Source organism: Eufriesea mexicana, unplaced genomic scaffold, assembly GCF_001483705.2.
Source record: "Eufriesea mexicana isolate 0111107269 unplaced genomic scaffold, ASM148370v2 scaffold3185, whole genome shotgun sequence".
Classification (NCBI taxonomy): Eukaryota; Metazoa; Arthropoda; class Insecta; order Hymenoptera; family Apidae; genus Eufriesea; species Eufriesea mexicana.
The window spans coordinates 157,652-173,477 of NW_016911209.1; the positions used below are offsets into that span (position 1 = coordinate 157,652).

At 37.5% G+C, this 15,826-nt stretch overlaps 1 protein-coding gene across 1 annotated transcript in view; it reads right to left on the reverse strand.

Moving 5' to 3' along the window:
- Window positions 1-15,826, reverse strand: part of LOC108550840 (fibrillin-1) — a gene marked incomplete at its 5' end in the record, with an annotated part of 75,529 nt that overhangs the window by 29,688 nt on the left and 30,015 nt on the right. Inside the window, 4 exons of the mRNA XM_017904735.1 lie at window positions 9,392-9,578; window positions 9,673-9,747; window positions 13,581-13,606; window positions 15,649-15,751. Coding sequence (XP_017760224.1) covers window positions 9,392-9,578; window positions 9,673-9,747; window positions 13,581-13,606; window positions 15,649-15,751 — 391 coding nt within the window. The remainder of the gene's footprint in view (window positions 1-9,391; window positions 9,579-9,672; window positions 9,748-13,580; window positions 13,607-15,648; window positions 15,752-15,826) is intronic.

The window sequence follows — 15,826 nt, forward strand, 5'->3', positions numbered from 1 at the left end:
CGAGCGAGAGTGATGAGCACACTTGGCATAGTAATTTGTACGTACCGTGACACGTGAGAGCACAGTCTGTGTTATGTCGGTGCTTGCAATTGATATTACCAAATTTGTTCAGAAGGTTTGGATTTTAACGAGTTAATTAGCGATACTCGGTTAAAAATTATTGCGAGAAATGGCGAATCTTTTTGGGGGAATTTTTATTTTTGGAAAATTATGGGAATTAACCCTTCGCACTCGAGACCCCTTGTACCTCTCAGTCGCCATTTAATCAAATTCTAAAGAGGGATGTTAATTAATATATCAAATTTACAATTACCCAACGTGGAATACAGAAGTAAAATAATTCTACGTCTTAATTTGCATACGATTCCTTATTTACCGCTTTAAAAATATCTAGTGATATAGAATTTAGAATAGTAATATCTTCGAATTACTATTTTCCTGTAACGAAAAAATCGCCGAGTGCAGAGGGTTAGTATAGTACTTTTTGAAGCAGAGAAAATTATAAATATTTTTGTAAAACAGTAATAGAATAAATTAAATAGGAACCATGCACGAGATGTATAGATGTCACCATTATCTCATGTGTGGCGTTTTGATCAATGATTACACATGGATACTAATCAATCATTCATTCTGAATCGTGCCTCTAAAGTGACAGGGGTTCATATATCCTGCATAAGGTCAATTATCCGACATACAAAAATTAACCCACATATTTAAGTGTGAAACCAAAGCAATCCAATCCATTCATTTGTTTGTATATGTACAATTTATTGTTTGTCTAATTCGTTCAAAAACCACGCGTTATTTCTCGATTTTATCAACCTTGTTCCAAGAATTTTGTTCATAGTATTTCTTCTTTTAAAAACACAAAAGAAAATAAGATTTAATTCTTGAGAAATATATGATTTCACGATCTAGGATTCTGTTTGGTCATAGAAAAAGATATTGGTGATAGCTTCTCATAGTGGGATTATCTTTATTAACACTAGGTTTACAGACGCTACCTGTATACCTATTTCTACGGACACCGGTCAAATTTACAGATAAAGAAAACCACGTGTCCTTTCTTTTTCAACGATTTGTTTAATTTAAAAACAATTGCAATATTAACAGTCTTAATATAAGTTAACTAAATCTGTTACTGTCGTATAATTGGAGCAACCCATCCGTCAAATTGACGGGTTTCGTAAATCTAGTGTTAAATCCCACGTGGATAATGGGTTAGAGGTTCCAGAAGGAATAATAGTTTTATTTCGAATAAAGATAACACTCATTTACACAAACTCTCTCGTTCATGATGCTCTCAGGTCTCACATACATCTCTCTCGCCCTATATTCTCTCACACGTTCAGTTCTTTTCATTACAAAGCTTAATCTCCCTCACTCGATACATTTGGTCACGTCCACTCAAAATTCTTCAGTCTGGCGCCATCTCAATTGCCCATCTTCCACGTCTTAGTTTAAACATTCTCTCACGAAACACTTCACTTGCTCGTCTAGCCTAATCTTCGCATTCTCTCAGAAGCATACCTATTTCCATACATTCTCACAGCAGTAAGACACTAGTACAGTAATACTATGCACTAGTTCAAATTTATTTTATTTTTACTCCAATCTGGGGAAAATACCCGTCGGTTTTACTTTAGGATCACACAGGTCTTTCGCGAAAAATTAAGTTTCTTAAATTTTATAGAACTAAATAATTTTTAACTAACTTCACCGACAGAGATTTAGTATTTTCCCCGAGACTTCGAGGGTACAAAATTAAAAAACCACTAAATGTACATGATAAAACCGCGAGGTTTCACCTCGTTTGTAAAACAATTTATAAAACAGTGAATAAAACGGTGTAACAATACTTGCAACACTGGAGGAACATTACCGTCTTGCCTCTGAACTCCGACATCGCGGTGAAAACGAAAGAAAAATTCCAGCTGACTCGAGGATATCCGTTAAGCGTTACTTACAAAGCAATAAACGTCGATTAAAAAGAGTATCGGTAGACCCGGGGTTACCCAAGTTTACAACGATCGTGGGGAGCATGGGAAGAAAAATCAGGAGCTGAAAGCGAGCCGAAGACAGCGACTAAAAGGAAAAGGGGAACCGGGGGGCGGCTAGGGGGCGAAAAGAATCGCTGTAGCTGGAACAGAGAAATCTCGCGAGGGAGAATTATTTTTTAATTCCACCTGAGAGTATCGCGATACTAAATAAAAGAACGGCTTGTCTGCGGTCGAGCAGGAAGCATTTTCCGGAAATTGTGCCGCAAGTAAAAATCAAGAGTATGAAATAACGCAACGGTAAGTCAAAGTAATCTCGAAATGGAAATCCGCTGTAAATCAATTTTTACTGAAACCGCCCTGCCACTGTTTCGTACCTATGAACCATTGCGCGGTGTTATTTCACCTAAATATCTCGAAATTACTTCACCCGTTACTACATCCGCAACGGGGACCATAATTTTCGCGTCTCGAGGATATCGAGGTATAGAGTGCGATGAAAACGGATGGCTTTGCTCGGGTGAAATTTATATTTCACGAGGAAAAAGTGTTTAGGGTCTTTCATCTTCGGAGTAACTATAACGTTAAACCCAATTTCGTCTATGCCAAAAAATTAACTCACCACGATAGTAGTCGAAAATGTCACTACAATTGAAAATTTTAATCAAAAACCTATAGGAATTGAAATGGCTATAGCATTATGCCAAAAAATTAACTTATACCACGATAGTAGTCGAAAATGTCAATACAATTGAAAATTTTAATCAAAAGCCTATAGGAATTGAAATGGCTATAGCAATCTAATAGGTTCTGATCCCTTCATTTATGCAACAAAAATTAGCTCATGATAGTAATCGAAAATGTCACTACAATTGAAAATTTTAATCAAAAACCTATAGGAATTGAAATGGCTATAGCAATCTAATAGGTTCTGATCCCTTCATTTATGCAACAAAAATTAGCTCACCACGATATTAGTCGAAAATGTCAATACAATTGAAAATTTTAATAAAAAATTGATAGGAATTGAAATGGCTATAGCAGTCCAATGGGTTCTGATCCCTTCATTTATTCAAAAGAATTAACTCACCACTTTAATCCTTAACCCTTTGCACTCCTTTGTCGAGTGTGACTCGACATCAGTTTTCATCAAAGGAACTCCTATGTCGAGTTAGACTCGATAGACTGTTCTTTGATTCTTTATTTACTGAACAAGAAAGCAGAAAATAAGTAATTACTTGAATTACTTAATTCAAATATAAATTTCTATTATAAATTAAATATTAATTACTTAATTCCAAATATAAATTACAACATTGTTTGAGACCTATATTTAATATAACCAGTAAACAAAATTCTTTAAAATAAGCACGCGTCGAGGAATTGTTCTGTGAAGTAAATTTCAAAGAAAATACTTAAAATAGTATGAATTTATTGACACCAAAATTAAAAAATAATTCAGAGTGCAAAGGATTAATACTGTTTGTTACTGCTATTACAATATTCCAATTTCTTTCACTTTTATTTTATATTTCTCGGTTCGATAGTCAATGTAAACATTATTTTCCCTCGATTTCAATTTTAGTTTTCTCCCCATCGATTCCAGAATTGAATTTCTTTCTACAGAAACAGCATTGCGTTTATTTTTTCAATTACTATGCACCCTGTCCAACGAAGTATATATTAAACAAAGGAGCGCGACGAAATTCGTCTACGAACGTATTAAAACGCTATAGAAATAACTATGCAGAGTACGACGGGAAAGTTTGCGAAGAAAATACCATAGAAACGAAATATAAGGGTAGAAATCGATGAAAGAGAAGAAGTGGGTCGCCGGGAGGATTTTTATTTCTCCTCTTTACTACACATAATATACCACTCTTACCTTTTCACTAACTTTTTAGTTCAATCGCCGAGGTAAACACGTCCTGCTTTCAACATAATTTCCATTTCCGTTTAATCACACCGTGGCTGAATTTCCCTTTATAAAACCTGCGTCGCAATTATTTCGTCGATTAGCAGAAACTTAGCCTGGTAAAATGGCGAATCGAACGAAAGGCCTCTACAAAATTCCACGGAAAACGAATTAAAACGGTCGTGGAATGTCTGCTGCGTGGAATAAATATTTAATAATATCGCGATATCGAAGTATGAGAGAGGATCGTGACGGACGAGTGATTTTTCGAAGATCGTGGATCGAGGAAACCACGCGAAAGGCAACGCGTGCTTGCATCGACGAGCAACATCGTTCCAGGAGCATATTATCTGCATTTTTCAGCCTCGAACTGGGCCAAGATGCTGGGTGCACCGGGTGCAAGCACGAGGCTGGACAGAAGCGTCTAGTCCCTGAAAATTCTGGAAAAACGAGGGAAATAATTTCTCCTCCGGTTGCTCGGAGATTTGACGAAATCAGGGCTGGAACCATTTCAAACAGCGGCGCGATAACGAAGCGGAGGATCAAGGGGATGGAAAGGGAGAGGAAAAGGAGAAAAGGCACTGTTTGCTAAGGGGCGAAATATTCGAGCTAAAAAATGTCGAAATTGTTGGGGTATCGAATCCTCGGTGATACAGCGAGCGATGGCTCATTTGAAATTCCGATAGGACCATTACTTTGCGACCCGTATTCCCCTGGGACACGTTTGCAAGTAAAAGAGAAGCTCCCTAGTCGTTGTATCCGTGTAAGGATTGCACGACCGTTTATTTTCTTAACAGAGACGTTTATGAACGTCCTCGGTTTGGTTTTCTGCGCGATATCGCGAACGATTCGCAGGTATAGCAACAGGTCGATATCGCGAGAGTTTGTTGTGGGAATGACTAATTACGCGGGGCTGAGTCGGGAAGTGGACGACCGTTTGCAAAATTAGACCCTTTAACTCGCTGGGTCTGCAAGCCTTTTTTACTTCCCAGAGAAGGATTAATTAATTACCGCTTTGTTCTTTAATCTGAACTCTGGTCGACTGCTTTGTCGCAAATAAGTCTGGAGAGGTCCCTTGATACTTGGTATTACGAGATATTAATAGGTACACTGTATACAGTGATAAATAAAATAGATGATATTTAAAAAATATGTAACAGATTTTCAAGTAGATATGTGAGAAGCAATATCGTTTCCATCGGTGATCGAAATGTGTTATTCTCTATTTAACACTAGGTTTACGAACGCTATCTGTACACCTATTTCTAAGGACACCTGTCAAATTGACAGGTAAAGGAAACCACGTGCCTTTCTTTTTAACGATTAGTTTAATTTAAAAACAATTATATATTATATTATTGGTCTTAATATAAGTTAACTAAATCTGTTACCATCGTATAATTGGAGCAAACCTTCCGTCAAATTGACGGATTCCGTAAATCTTGTGTTAATATATTTCAACTTTTGGAAACTTGACCTACTTTAAGCTTCGAACATCTCCGGTGGAAAAAGGTCTCTGATGTCCGAGATCGTTACTACACCTGATTTTATGCCCTTCTCAATTAAATTATCATCACGAGTCACAGATTTCGCGAATTTTTCACGGTATTTAAATTCAACTTGGCTCTCGAAAACTTGAGACTTGAAAAAGGAAAGGAGAAACTGGAGCGGACACATTCGTCTTCATATAATTAACCAATTAAATACTCGTCTTAAATCGATTAGTAACCCCTAGGGAGAAAAGGCAATAAAGATCAGTGAGTTTACAGATATATAACTTTCGGGTAGCTACATCAACTACTCCCACTTGTTTAATTAGAGCACTCAAAAACTCTCGTTATTTTTCCTTTGCGGTTCTATATTCGTCAAAATTCGCGATTGGTATGAAACATTATTTTTGGAATATTTATCGTAATACGGTGTTCTGTGTTCCTTCTTTGGCTAACGCGAGGTGTGACATTTTTTCCAGACGGTTACAATTGGTCCCAAGGGATTGCTACGAGTTATTACTTTGTCACGCGAGTCGCAAATGACACCAATTTCTTTTTTGCAGTTCTATATTCGTCAAAATTTCGCGATTGTTATGGAACATTATTTTTGGAATATTTATCGTAATACCGTATTCTATGTTCCTTCTTTGGCTAACGCGAGATGTGACATTTTTTCCAGACGGTTACAATTGGTCCCAAGGGATTGCTACGAGTTATCACTTTGTCACGCGAGTCGCAAATGACACCAATTTTTCTTTTGCAATTCTATATTCGTCAAAATTTCGCGATTGTTATGAAACATTATTTTTGGAATATTTATCGTAATACCGTGTTCTATGTTCCTTCTTTGGCTAACGCGAGATGTGACATTTTTTCCAGACGGTTACAATTGGTCCCAAGGGATTGCTACGAGTTACCACTTTGTCGCGCGAGTCGCAAATGACACCAATTTTTCTTTTGCAGTTCTATATTCGTCAAAATTTCGCGATTGTTATGGAACATTATTTTTGGAATATTTATCGTAATACCGTGTTCTGTGTTCCTTCTTTGGCTAACGCGAGGTGTGACATTTTTTCCAGACGGTTACAATTGGTCCCAAGGGATTGCTACGAGTTATCACTTTGTCACGCGAGTCGCAAATGACACCAATTTTTCTTTTGCAATTCTATATTCGTCAAAATTTCGCGATTGTTATGAAACATTATTTTTGGAATATTTATCGTAATACCGTGTTCTATGTTCCTTCTTTGGCTAACGCGAGATGTGACATTTTTTCCAGACGGTTACAATTGGTCCCAAGGGATTGCTACGAGTTACCACTTTGTCACGCGAGTCGCAAATGACACCAATTTTTCTTTTGCAATTCTATATTCGTCAAAATTTCGCGATTGTTATGAAACATTATTTTTGGAATATTTATCGTAATACCGTGTTCTATGTTCCTTCTTTGGCTAACGCGAGATGTGACATTTTTTCCAGACGGTTACAATTGGTCCCAAGGGATTGCTACGAGTTACCACTTTGTCGCGCGAGTCGCAAATGACACCAATTTTTCTTTTGCAGTTCTATATTCGTCAAAATTTCGCGATTGTTATGGAACATTATTTTTGGAATATTTATCGTAATACCGTGTTCTGTGTTCCTTCTTTGGCTAACGCGAGGTGTGACATTTTTTCCAGACGGTTACAATTGGTCCCAAGGGATTGCTACGAGTTATTACTTTGTCACGCGAGTCGCAAATGACACCAATTTCTTTTTTGCAGTTCTATATTCGTCAAAATTTCGCGATTGTTATGGAACATTATTTTTGGAATATTTATCGTAATACCGTATTCTATGTTCCTTCTTTGGCTAACGCGAGATGTGACATTTTTTCCAGACGGTTACAATTGGTCCCAAGGGATTGCTACGAGTTATCACTTTGTCACGCGAGTCGCAAATGACACCAATTTTTCTTTTGCAATTCTATATTCGTCAAAATTTCGCGATTGTTATGAAACATTATTTTTGGAATATTTATCGTAATACCGTGTTCTATGTTCCTTCTTTGGCTAACGCGAGATGTGACATTTTTTCCAGACGGTTACAATTGGTCCCAAGGGATTGCTACGAGTTACCACTTTGTCGCGCGAGTCGCAAATGACACCAATTTTTCTTTTGCAGTTCTATATTCGTCAAAATTTCGCGATTGTTATGGAACATTATTTTTGGAATATTTATCGTAATACCGTGTTCTGTGTTCCTTCTTTGGCTAACGCGAGGTGTGACATTTTTTCCAGACGGTTACAATTGGTCCTAAGGGATTGCTACGAGTTATCACTTTGTCACGCGAGTCGCAAATGACACCAATTTTTCTTTTGCAATTCTATATTCGTCAAAATTTCGCGATTGTTATGGAACATTATTTTTGGAATATTTATCGTAATACCGTGTTCTATGTTCCTTCTTTGGCTAACACGAGGTGTGACATTTTTTCCAGACGGTTACAATTGGTCCCAAGGGATTGCTACGAGTTACCACTTTGTCGCGCGAGTCGCAAATGATACTAATTTTTCCACTATCGTGCATGGACGACCGCAAATAGCAGCGGTGCATCCGCCACTTTGTCTCATCCACCGTGTTGGAATATTTCTGCAACGCGTTGCGAAAATTCCCGCGATGGTTAATTTTCGTTTCTGCTTCCCGTGCACTCTGATCTCGCGAAAAAACGCGACCCAAGGAAGAGCTACGAATTTTGCACGCGTTTCGAGTATTCTCCATTCGGGTCCTCCCGATGGGGAATTTCGCGAAAAATATTACATCGATCCGTTTAATTGGACGAAACGAGTTTACTCGCTTTTCGTGAAATGTCCAACTGCAGTCGATGTTTGCCCTTCGCTTTCGTCGAAACGTTTCGGAACTTAAATAAAATGGAAATTCCGACCACGATTACGAGAATTGCTCGCGGATTTTATTATAAACGCTTCTTCCCTCTATGTCCAGGATTCAGACGTAAAATTAATTTTCGTGTCGCAGCTAATTTGAACAAATGAATACGATTAATTTTAAGGATTTAAGATTCGCGAAATTAAATAATTCTTTGGACAGTTGTAATTAAATAGATTGATAATTGGACGAATTTTTTAAATGGCATTTTCGTGTCATATTTAGGTAAGAAATTTTAATCTTCAATGTCGATATTCGATAGAGTAATAAACTTTAATACCGTGCTAGACCCAAAATTACTATAACTAGCAGCAGGCTCTGTTTATGACAAAATGACAAGGTTGATGTCACCAACATCGCGTGTAATTGTAATATTAACGGCGAGCAAAAGGGGTAAAATCGTTGATTAATTTTCGGTGTAATTTAATTCGTCGATTACCATTTACTATCAATTTATCAAATTCTATTTAATATTTCAAAAAATTAACAAGCTTCCATTTCTTCGTGAACAATTCTCGGTAATAACAAAAATAAGACCACATTGTAGCGCAATATATCATACGCAACAGATAGCAATTAAAACCACATAAAATAAATAAATCCTTAATTAAAATCAACCTTAACATTTAATTTAAAAATATTTCAAAATAAAATAAATATTTCTCCGATAATTTCCAAGACAAAAATATTGACGAAACTAGTCGTCTGAATTAACTTATTAATTTTAACACGAACTTGCTATACTTTATCCTAGGAAAATGACACTACATCCTCCGAAGCAGCAACGCTTGGGAAAATCCGAATACACGTAGGAAAATAACGAAAGACCCGAAGCCACGGAGAGGTAGAATTTCTAACCAGAGATGCAACTTACGAAGCAACAATATGATCCGGATAACACGAAGCAGCCGGTACAACCCCAAATCAGGGACCAACAGACACGAAGTTTGGCAAACAACCGGAGACGCGATCATGCAACGAGAACCCGATGGTCCCAATCGAGCAACAAGCCAAGAACGTCGTTAGACGCTGCAAGCGCGTAGAATCGTGGAGAAACTTACAGTCTCCCACGGGATACGAAGTGGGTAGTTGTGCTTGACCTTGGCCTCCGTGAATGGGATGAACTTCGTGATAAGCCGCCCTCGCCTCCTGATAGCCGTTCTGCCTCTGTCCCCGATAGTTCTGAACAGTGTACGCCCCGGAGAAGATCCTCGTGTACCTGAGGTAGCATCCGCTCGGTATCTGCCACTGAAAATCGAATTAGGACACGCGAGTCGTGATTCCACGCTCATCTCGCCGTTTCCACGAAAATTGCTACTGCGAAGAAGTCGCGCGCACTCACCCCGTAAGCGCCGGATGGTATCGGCTGGGGTGGTCTTCCGGGACACATCAGCATCCTTCTTCTGTAGTACCGCGGCTAAATGGCGAAACAAGTGTAAGCACCGGATTTAGATTGGATTCCCTTGATTGCGTCGTTTGGACCGCTTTGATTTAAGGGTGCCATGCTATCTTAACGCGAGAGGACGTAATCGCGGCGCTGCTCGTCATTTTGATTTAGGACGATGGACGAGTAAGGGTGAGAGAATGAGCGATGCCCGATGGCGGTGATGATGATGATGGCAGTTGCAGATTCAGTGACGATTTCGCGAAACACACGGTCTTTCGGGAATAGCTTTGGAATTATGTATATATGGGTTTAGTGGACTGTTAGGGTGAGGTGTGCTTTTGCTTACGTGAAATGTTTTGTTACGGTCTTTGTCGAACGAGTATCGTTGTAGGTTTCTTTATAGTATAGTATATATTACTTTATAGTATCTTTGTAGACGAGATCGAATTACAGTTTCGCTGGGAAATTTTGTTGCTACGTATATTGTCAAGGGAATAATTCGAGTGGATATTGGAATATATAATTTAGTTGTCCTCGGTAATTTTTATTTAGATATTTGCATATTATTGGAAATTAATTTTTGCGTTGGTATAATATACAAGTACTTCTGCAAAATTTCGGTTAGTATAATAAACGAATCGTTTCGATCATTCGCGATTATCGATATCCCATTTCCGACAATTTCCCAACGATTATTCAAACCGTTAATGAAAGTCCGCGGCAAGTTAGGAATAATTATAATTTAGACGCGTTATTTAATTAAATACAGGATATTTGACCTAATTCATACGTGACATACGGTTTAAATCACGCGAATAATAGCCAGCTCCGTGTGTTACTGAAACGTCATCTCAATTATTAACTTGTTATTATTATTAGTTTGGAGTAGTCATGCAACCGTAATTATAACCTACAGAGGGAGCACTTGTGTACGTGTGGTTTAAGTATCATAACGCGTTAATTGCACCTAAACTCGTTAAGGCGGCTAAATAGGAGAAAAAGGGAAGAAAAGTGGAAAAGAAGGAAAAATTCGCACACGTAAGAAGGTAGACGCCAGTCAACGGTAAATCTCGACGCTAATTACCGTCATCTGGCGACGAAAGGATTAACACGATTTACCAATTTGATGATACGCCAATTATGCCAATAACGGCACGGTTATTATGCATGCAGATGATCTGGAGTTTAATTAATAGGTATTCGAATAATCGACAGGTGGGTTAATTGATTTCTAATTAACGGGGATGCTGCTGCATTAATAAAACGATCTCACCGGTGTCGACCGATTAAATCGCAAAATCAATTGTCCGCTTTCCCTCTTCCGGAATACTAGCGCTTCCTAGACGGAGGAAAAATTAATTCCACGACGGACATAGGTAAAATGGAAGCACGGAAAATGGGACACTCGACATAAATTGTTATTTAAGCAAACTGTCACACGAAATAACTAATTTTTCCCAAAATATAAAATACAAAAGTATTTACGACTCTACGTGTCTTAAAAATTGTTTAAATTTAATTACGATCGATTTTGTTCATCGATGGTGAAATTAAGGAATATTACGTGATAAAGAAAAGAAGATTCATCGATCAATTAACATTACAAATATTTCGACTACGTGAATTTATAAAATGCGAGATATAAAAATTGACGCACGTCAAAGTCACTATTAAAAAACATAAAAATTCAAGAAATTTGTCAAAATAAAATGTATGGAACTTCGTGCATATTTCAAATCACATTTTTTTTCATCCATAAATTCTCTTGACGATACCAACATATATTCGAGTCTATGAAAAATTTGTCAAATGCAGTCCTCGATCAATAATTACTACATACGCGAGTTCATAATACAGAGAGAAATAGAAGAAAACAGGGAAAAAAGGGATCACGACGTTAAATTTGCGAATTACCGAATTTCCTTGCCATTTACTAGCGGGTTACAGCTATTTCCATTATAAGGAGCTATCGCGTTCATGGCATGAAAAACCCCGGGAACGGCTATAAAGTTGTCTGTCAGCTCGGCCAGAAAATCCTCTCTCGTAAATCGCGTGATAAACTAAGTAAACGTAGGAAGCGTTTCGAAATTTTCTCCGCTAAGAACACTTTCGAACATGCAACAACATCCCAGCGGCTTCTGGAATTTTTCTCCCAGCGGCCAAAGGGAGACAAGGGAGAGCCCGTGGATCACGCGATGGATACCGGATTTCCGGCGGGACTCGCTTGTATTCGTCACCGTCGAATTATGCAACGCCAACGAATTTAGATCCCCTGTCCCCCTCGACGCCCCACGCGAAGATTCCTGCGTTCGTGCATTCGCCACGGACTTTTTGCTCCAACAAATTTACGATTTTTCGCGAAAATGGAACACGTACATGCCTGGCACACGTGTTTCAAATACGGGCTGGGAATTTGGCTTCTTAGCGGAAGCGGGAAAATTACGATACCACGTTTGATGGATATAAACGATATTCTTAGGGTACCGTAAAAAGGGATGAAAGGAATTTAAAAATTTGTGATATTTTTCGAAAATATTCCGCGTCGTGTTACGTTATTTCTCGATCAAGTTTAGGCAATACTTTAGAAATTTGAAGGATCAGAAATTGTATACCTATACTTCCAATTTCGTATAGTAATTTAATTACTATACTATCGGTAGCCCTCTCTTAAATTGCAGCGAGAAATTATAATTAAAATTTGTTGAATTATAAGTAAGTAAAATTCAAATTGCAGAGGGTTAGGTTTGTGCATTTGATAGCCCGGTAGTTGTATATTTTTACTTATATCCTAATTCGATTACTATACTTTGATAGTCACCTTTTAAATCGAAGTAAGAAATTGTATTTAATTAAAATTTTTTTAAATTCTGATAGTATAGGGTTAAGTTTTTATTAGCTGAGTATTAAAATTTTGAAAGTATAGTGTGCATTGTGTTAGATAAAGCTCTATTTGCCAGGATAGTAATTAAAAATTAGTACAGATTCATTTTCTAACACGATACAAAAATCTATGATCATATATGCATATACAAGAAGGATCTAGAGGATCGTAACTTAGAAACGCATAATATGCATACAAGTAAGAAAGGAAGATTCGGTAAACATGGATCTGTAAATTAATCCGTAAGTAAATATAGACAATATATTTTACTTCTTTCGAGTTTGTCATCCACAAGTTGTAACACTTCACAAAAACACAGGTGCGGCTTTATCTTGCACTATTCCTTACAGGATTAATGTACAAATCTATGTTTACTCGATACCATTTGCTTATACCCTGTGCATCAAGTCCTGTTCTCCGGAACACACCTGAAATGTAACTGCAGCTTATCACGCGTACAACACGCTTCCAACTTACCATTTTCCTCAACGCTAATTCAAAAATAAATACAATTATCGGAAACATAATTCTCGACTCTCCTTTGACACGTTAAATAATCATAAATTATAAACTTTGAATAATGAAATATTACCCAAAGAACAACGGATGTTAAATGAGAAAAGAAAAAGAAAATTCGAGGAAATAAAAGGAAACTTTTCTTCTTCTAAATAAAATAAAATAAAATAAAATAAAATAGGAGAAGTAAAACAAATTCATAGATAAAATAAAGTAGAAGGGATATGAAATAAAATAAAAAAGGAAGGTTATTCTTGAAATATCAGAGAATAACGAGCAGCACTGTGCAATAGTAAAGCTTTGGAATTCAACATGCTTGGAATAAAGGACGATGACTGGGAACGGTACGGAATGAGCAAAACAAAGTTATGGTTCCCGATGAAAGAGGAGCCAGCCAAGATTTCATCGTATCAGAAAGCCATTCGGGTTGCACGAAACCACGGCGACCGATTCCTTTTTAGCTCACCTCGGAATCTCGACGATGCTCAGATTCTGGAAATGTACGGGACACCAGATAAGTTCGATTAATCGTTTCCCATCGCGACCAATCGATGATATCGACGACGAAATTCCACCGAGCCACGACGAAGGCATAATTCTTTTTCTTATCGGAAGGATTCCTCGATTAGGCGATCGGTATACTTGGACATTTTATGAGTGGACCGCCTTCATCGAATCCATTAAGCCGACGTAATTAGCCAAAGTTAATTAAAAGATCTTAATTAAAAGAATTACCGCGAGATCTTATCGGATTGATCGTACAAAATGAGCATTTGATCACTATGATTTTTTACTATTTAAATTATTATCGTTTTATCGCTAAAAATATTTCACGTTCTTCGGTGACCACCATTTTATTCTTTAGCATTAGGATTATTATTTAATTAAATAATTAAAAACTTAGAAAATATTAATATTTTATCTATCAACATTGAAACGATATTGTTTTAATATCGTTTCAAGTATTTACAAAATAAATAGTTTCATGGAAAATTCGTCCATGACTGGTTTAGGTTAACCTAATTTCATTTTTCTCCTTCTTTTTCAAATTTCAATTTTATAATCCAAGTATATCGAAATGATTATTCTTTTCGTGTATAAACAATGGGTATTCTCGTCGATCATTCGAATACTGGGGCACAGACAATTTCTTCAGCATTCAACACCTAACTATAAAAAAGTTTGCACGTATATATATATATTTACACAAAATTCGATGGTCCGTACCGTTACCTGCACGTGTCATCCATTTGCCAACGATAGTAACCTACGTTACAACACGTATAAATAACACGATACCAATAACAATTCGCTTTCTCTATACCTCATGCCGAAACAGCTAACCGATTAAACTTCCAATCACAACGATCAATCGAACACCGTCATCCATTTCCACATACAGAATAAAACAAGCAATTTCGCTTTTCTCGCAAAATCTATCCCTTTTCCCATTACTCGTAATACACTCGCACCTGAACCATTCCATGATCTACGTTCAACCTTCGGCAATTTTATTAATATTTTATCCACCTCAACTTCGATGCTATTATTTTCATCATTTTTGAATACTATCTTTATCCAATTTACTACCCTACTATCTACACCTTGGATGTAAATTCTGTGATTCAAAGCATTTCACATTGCTCTCTTCGTAATAAAATAAATCATAAATCAATGTATGTTAATTACATATTCTTCCTCTTTTTTTAATTTTTTATTTTGTCGTTCATCAACAATTGTTAATGTTAGGTATACTATGTGTGACCTAAAACAACTAGTCTTCCTCCAGTATAGTTCAGGGAGACTGAAAGGTTGTACACCGTTTCTCTAGTTCGCCTACATCTATTATGTCATTACATTCCACTAAATGTTTTAGCTGCCCGCCATTCTGCATAAAATATATATTAAACCAATGTCGGCAACCTTTGTCCCATCGTATGCCAAAATTCGAAACTCGAAATTCCACGCGTGCCATAATGCGAACACGATATTAAATACTTAAATATATTAACAGAAAAATTTAATTCGCGGCGTGGTATCTGCTATATACAAATTTCGATGAAATTCCTTTTCTATTTTCTATTCCGCAAAAATACCGGAATCCCAAAATACCGAAATACCGAAACACCAACATACCAGGAAAATAACATACGAAAAATAAACAGAATCTCCAGGAAAAGAAGAAAAAGGGGAAAAATAGCAAAATCAGCACGGGAAATATCAAAATCACTTTTTACCGCGACATTCGAGCCGAGGAACAAAAGTACCAAGCATACATCCACCTCAAACACGAACAACGACTTGCCTGACAAACACAGGCAGTCTTCCAACCCCCAGCTTCCTAATAAACCATAAACCATGCCCTGGACCGAGCACCAGGGATCGTACATAACAAGCAATCATCGCGTGGAGGACGACGCTAACAGGACCGATGTCCAGCCCGCAATTTACCAGGACGAAAATATTTCGGAGGTCGTCGTAGCTCGATATCATCGATTGCCCGGCAAACGTTCCCTAGCATTACATAAATTTACCTCGTACGTGTATCGAGAAATGGCATTCGGCTCGATTTCCGGCTGCATCGGAAGCGATGTAGCGCACGTTGTGAATGCCGGGGTACATCAGTTGTCCGGGTTCCTGCGCGGGAATATACGCGAGTCAACTTTCGATGGCGCACCGAGTCTCTCGGCCGATTTGGGATTGAAATACGGA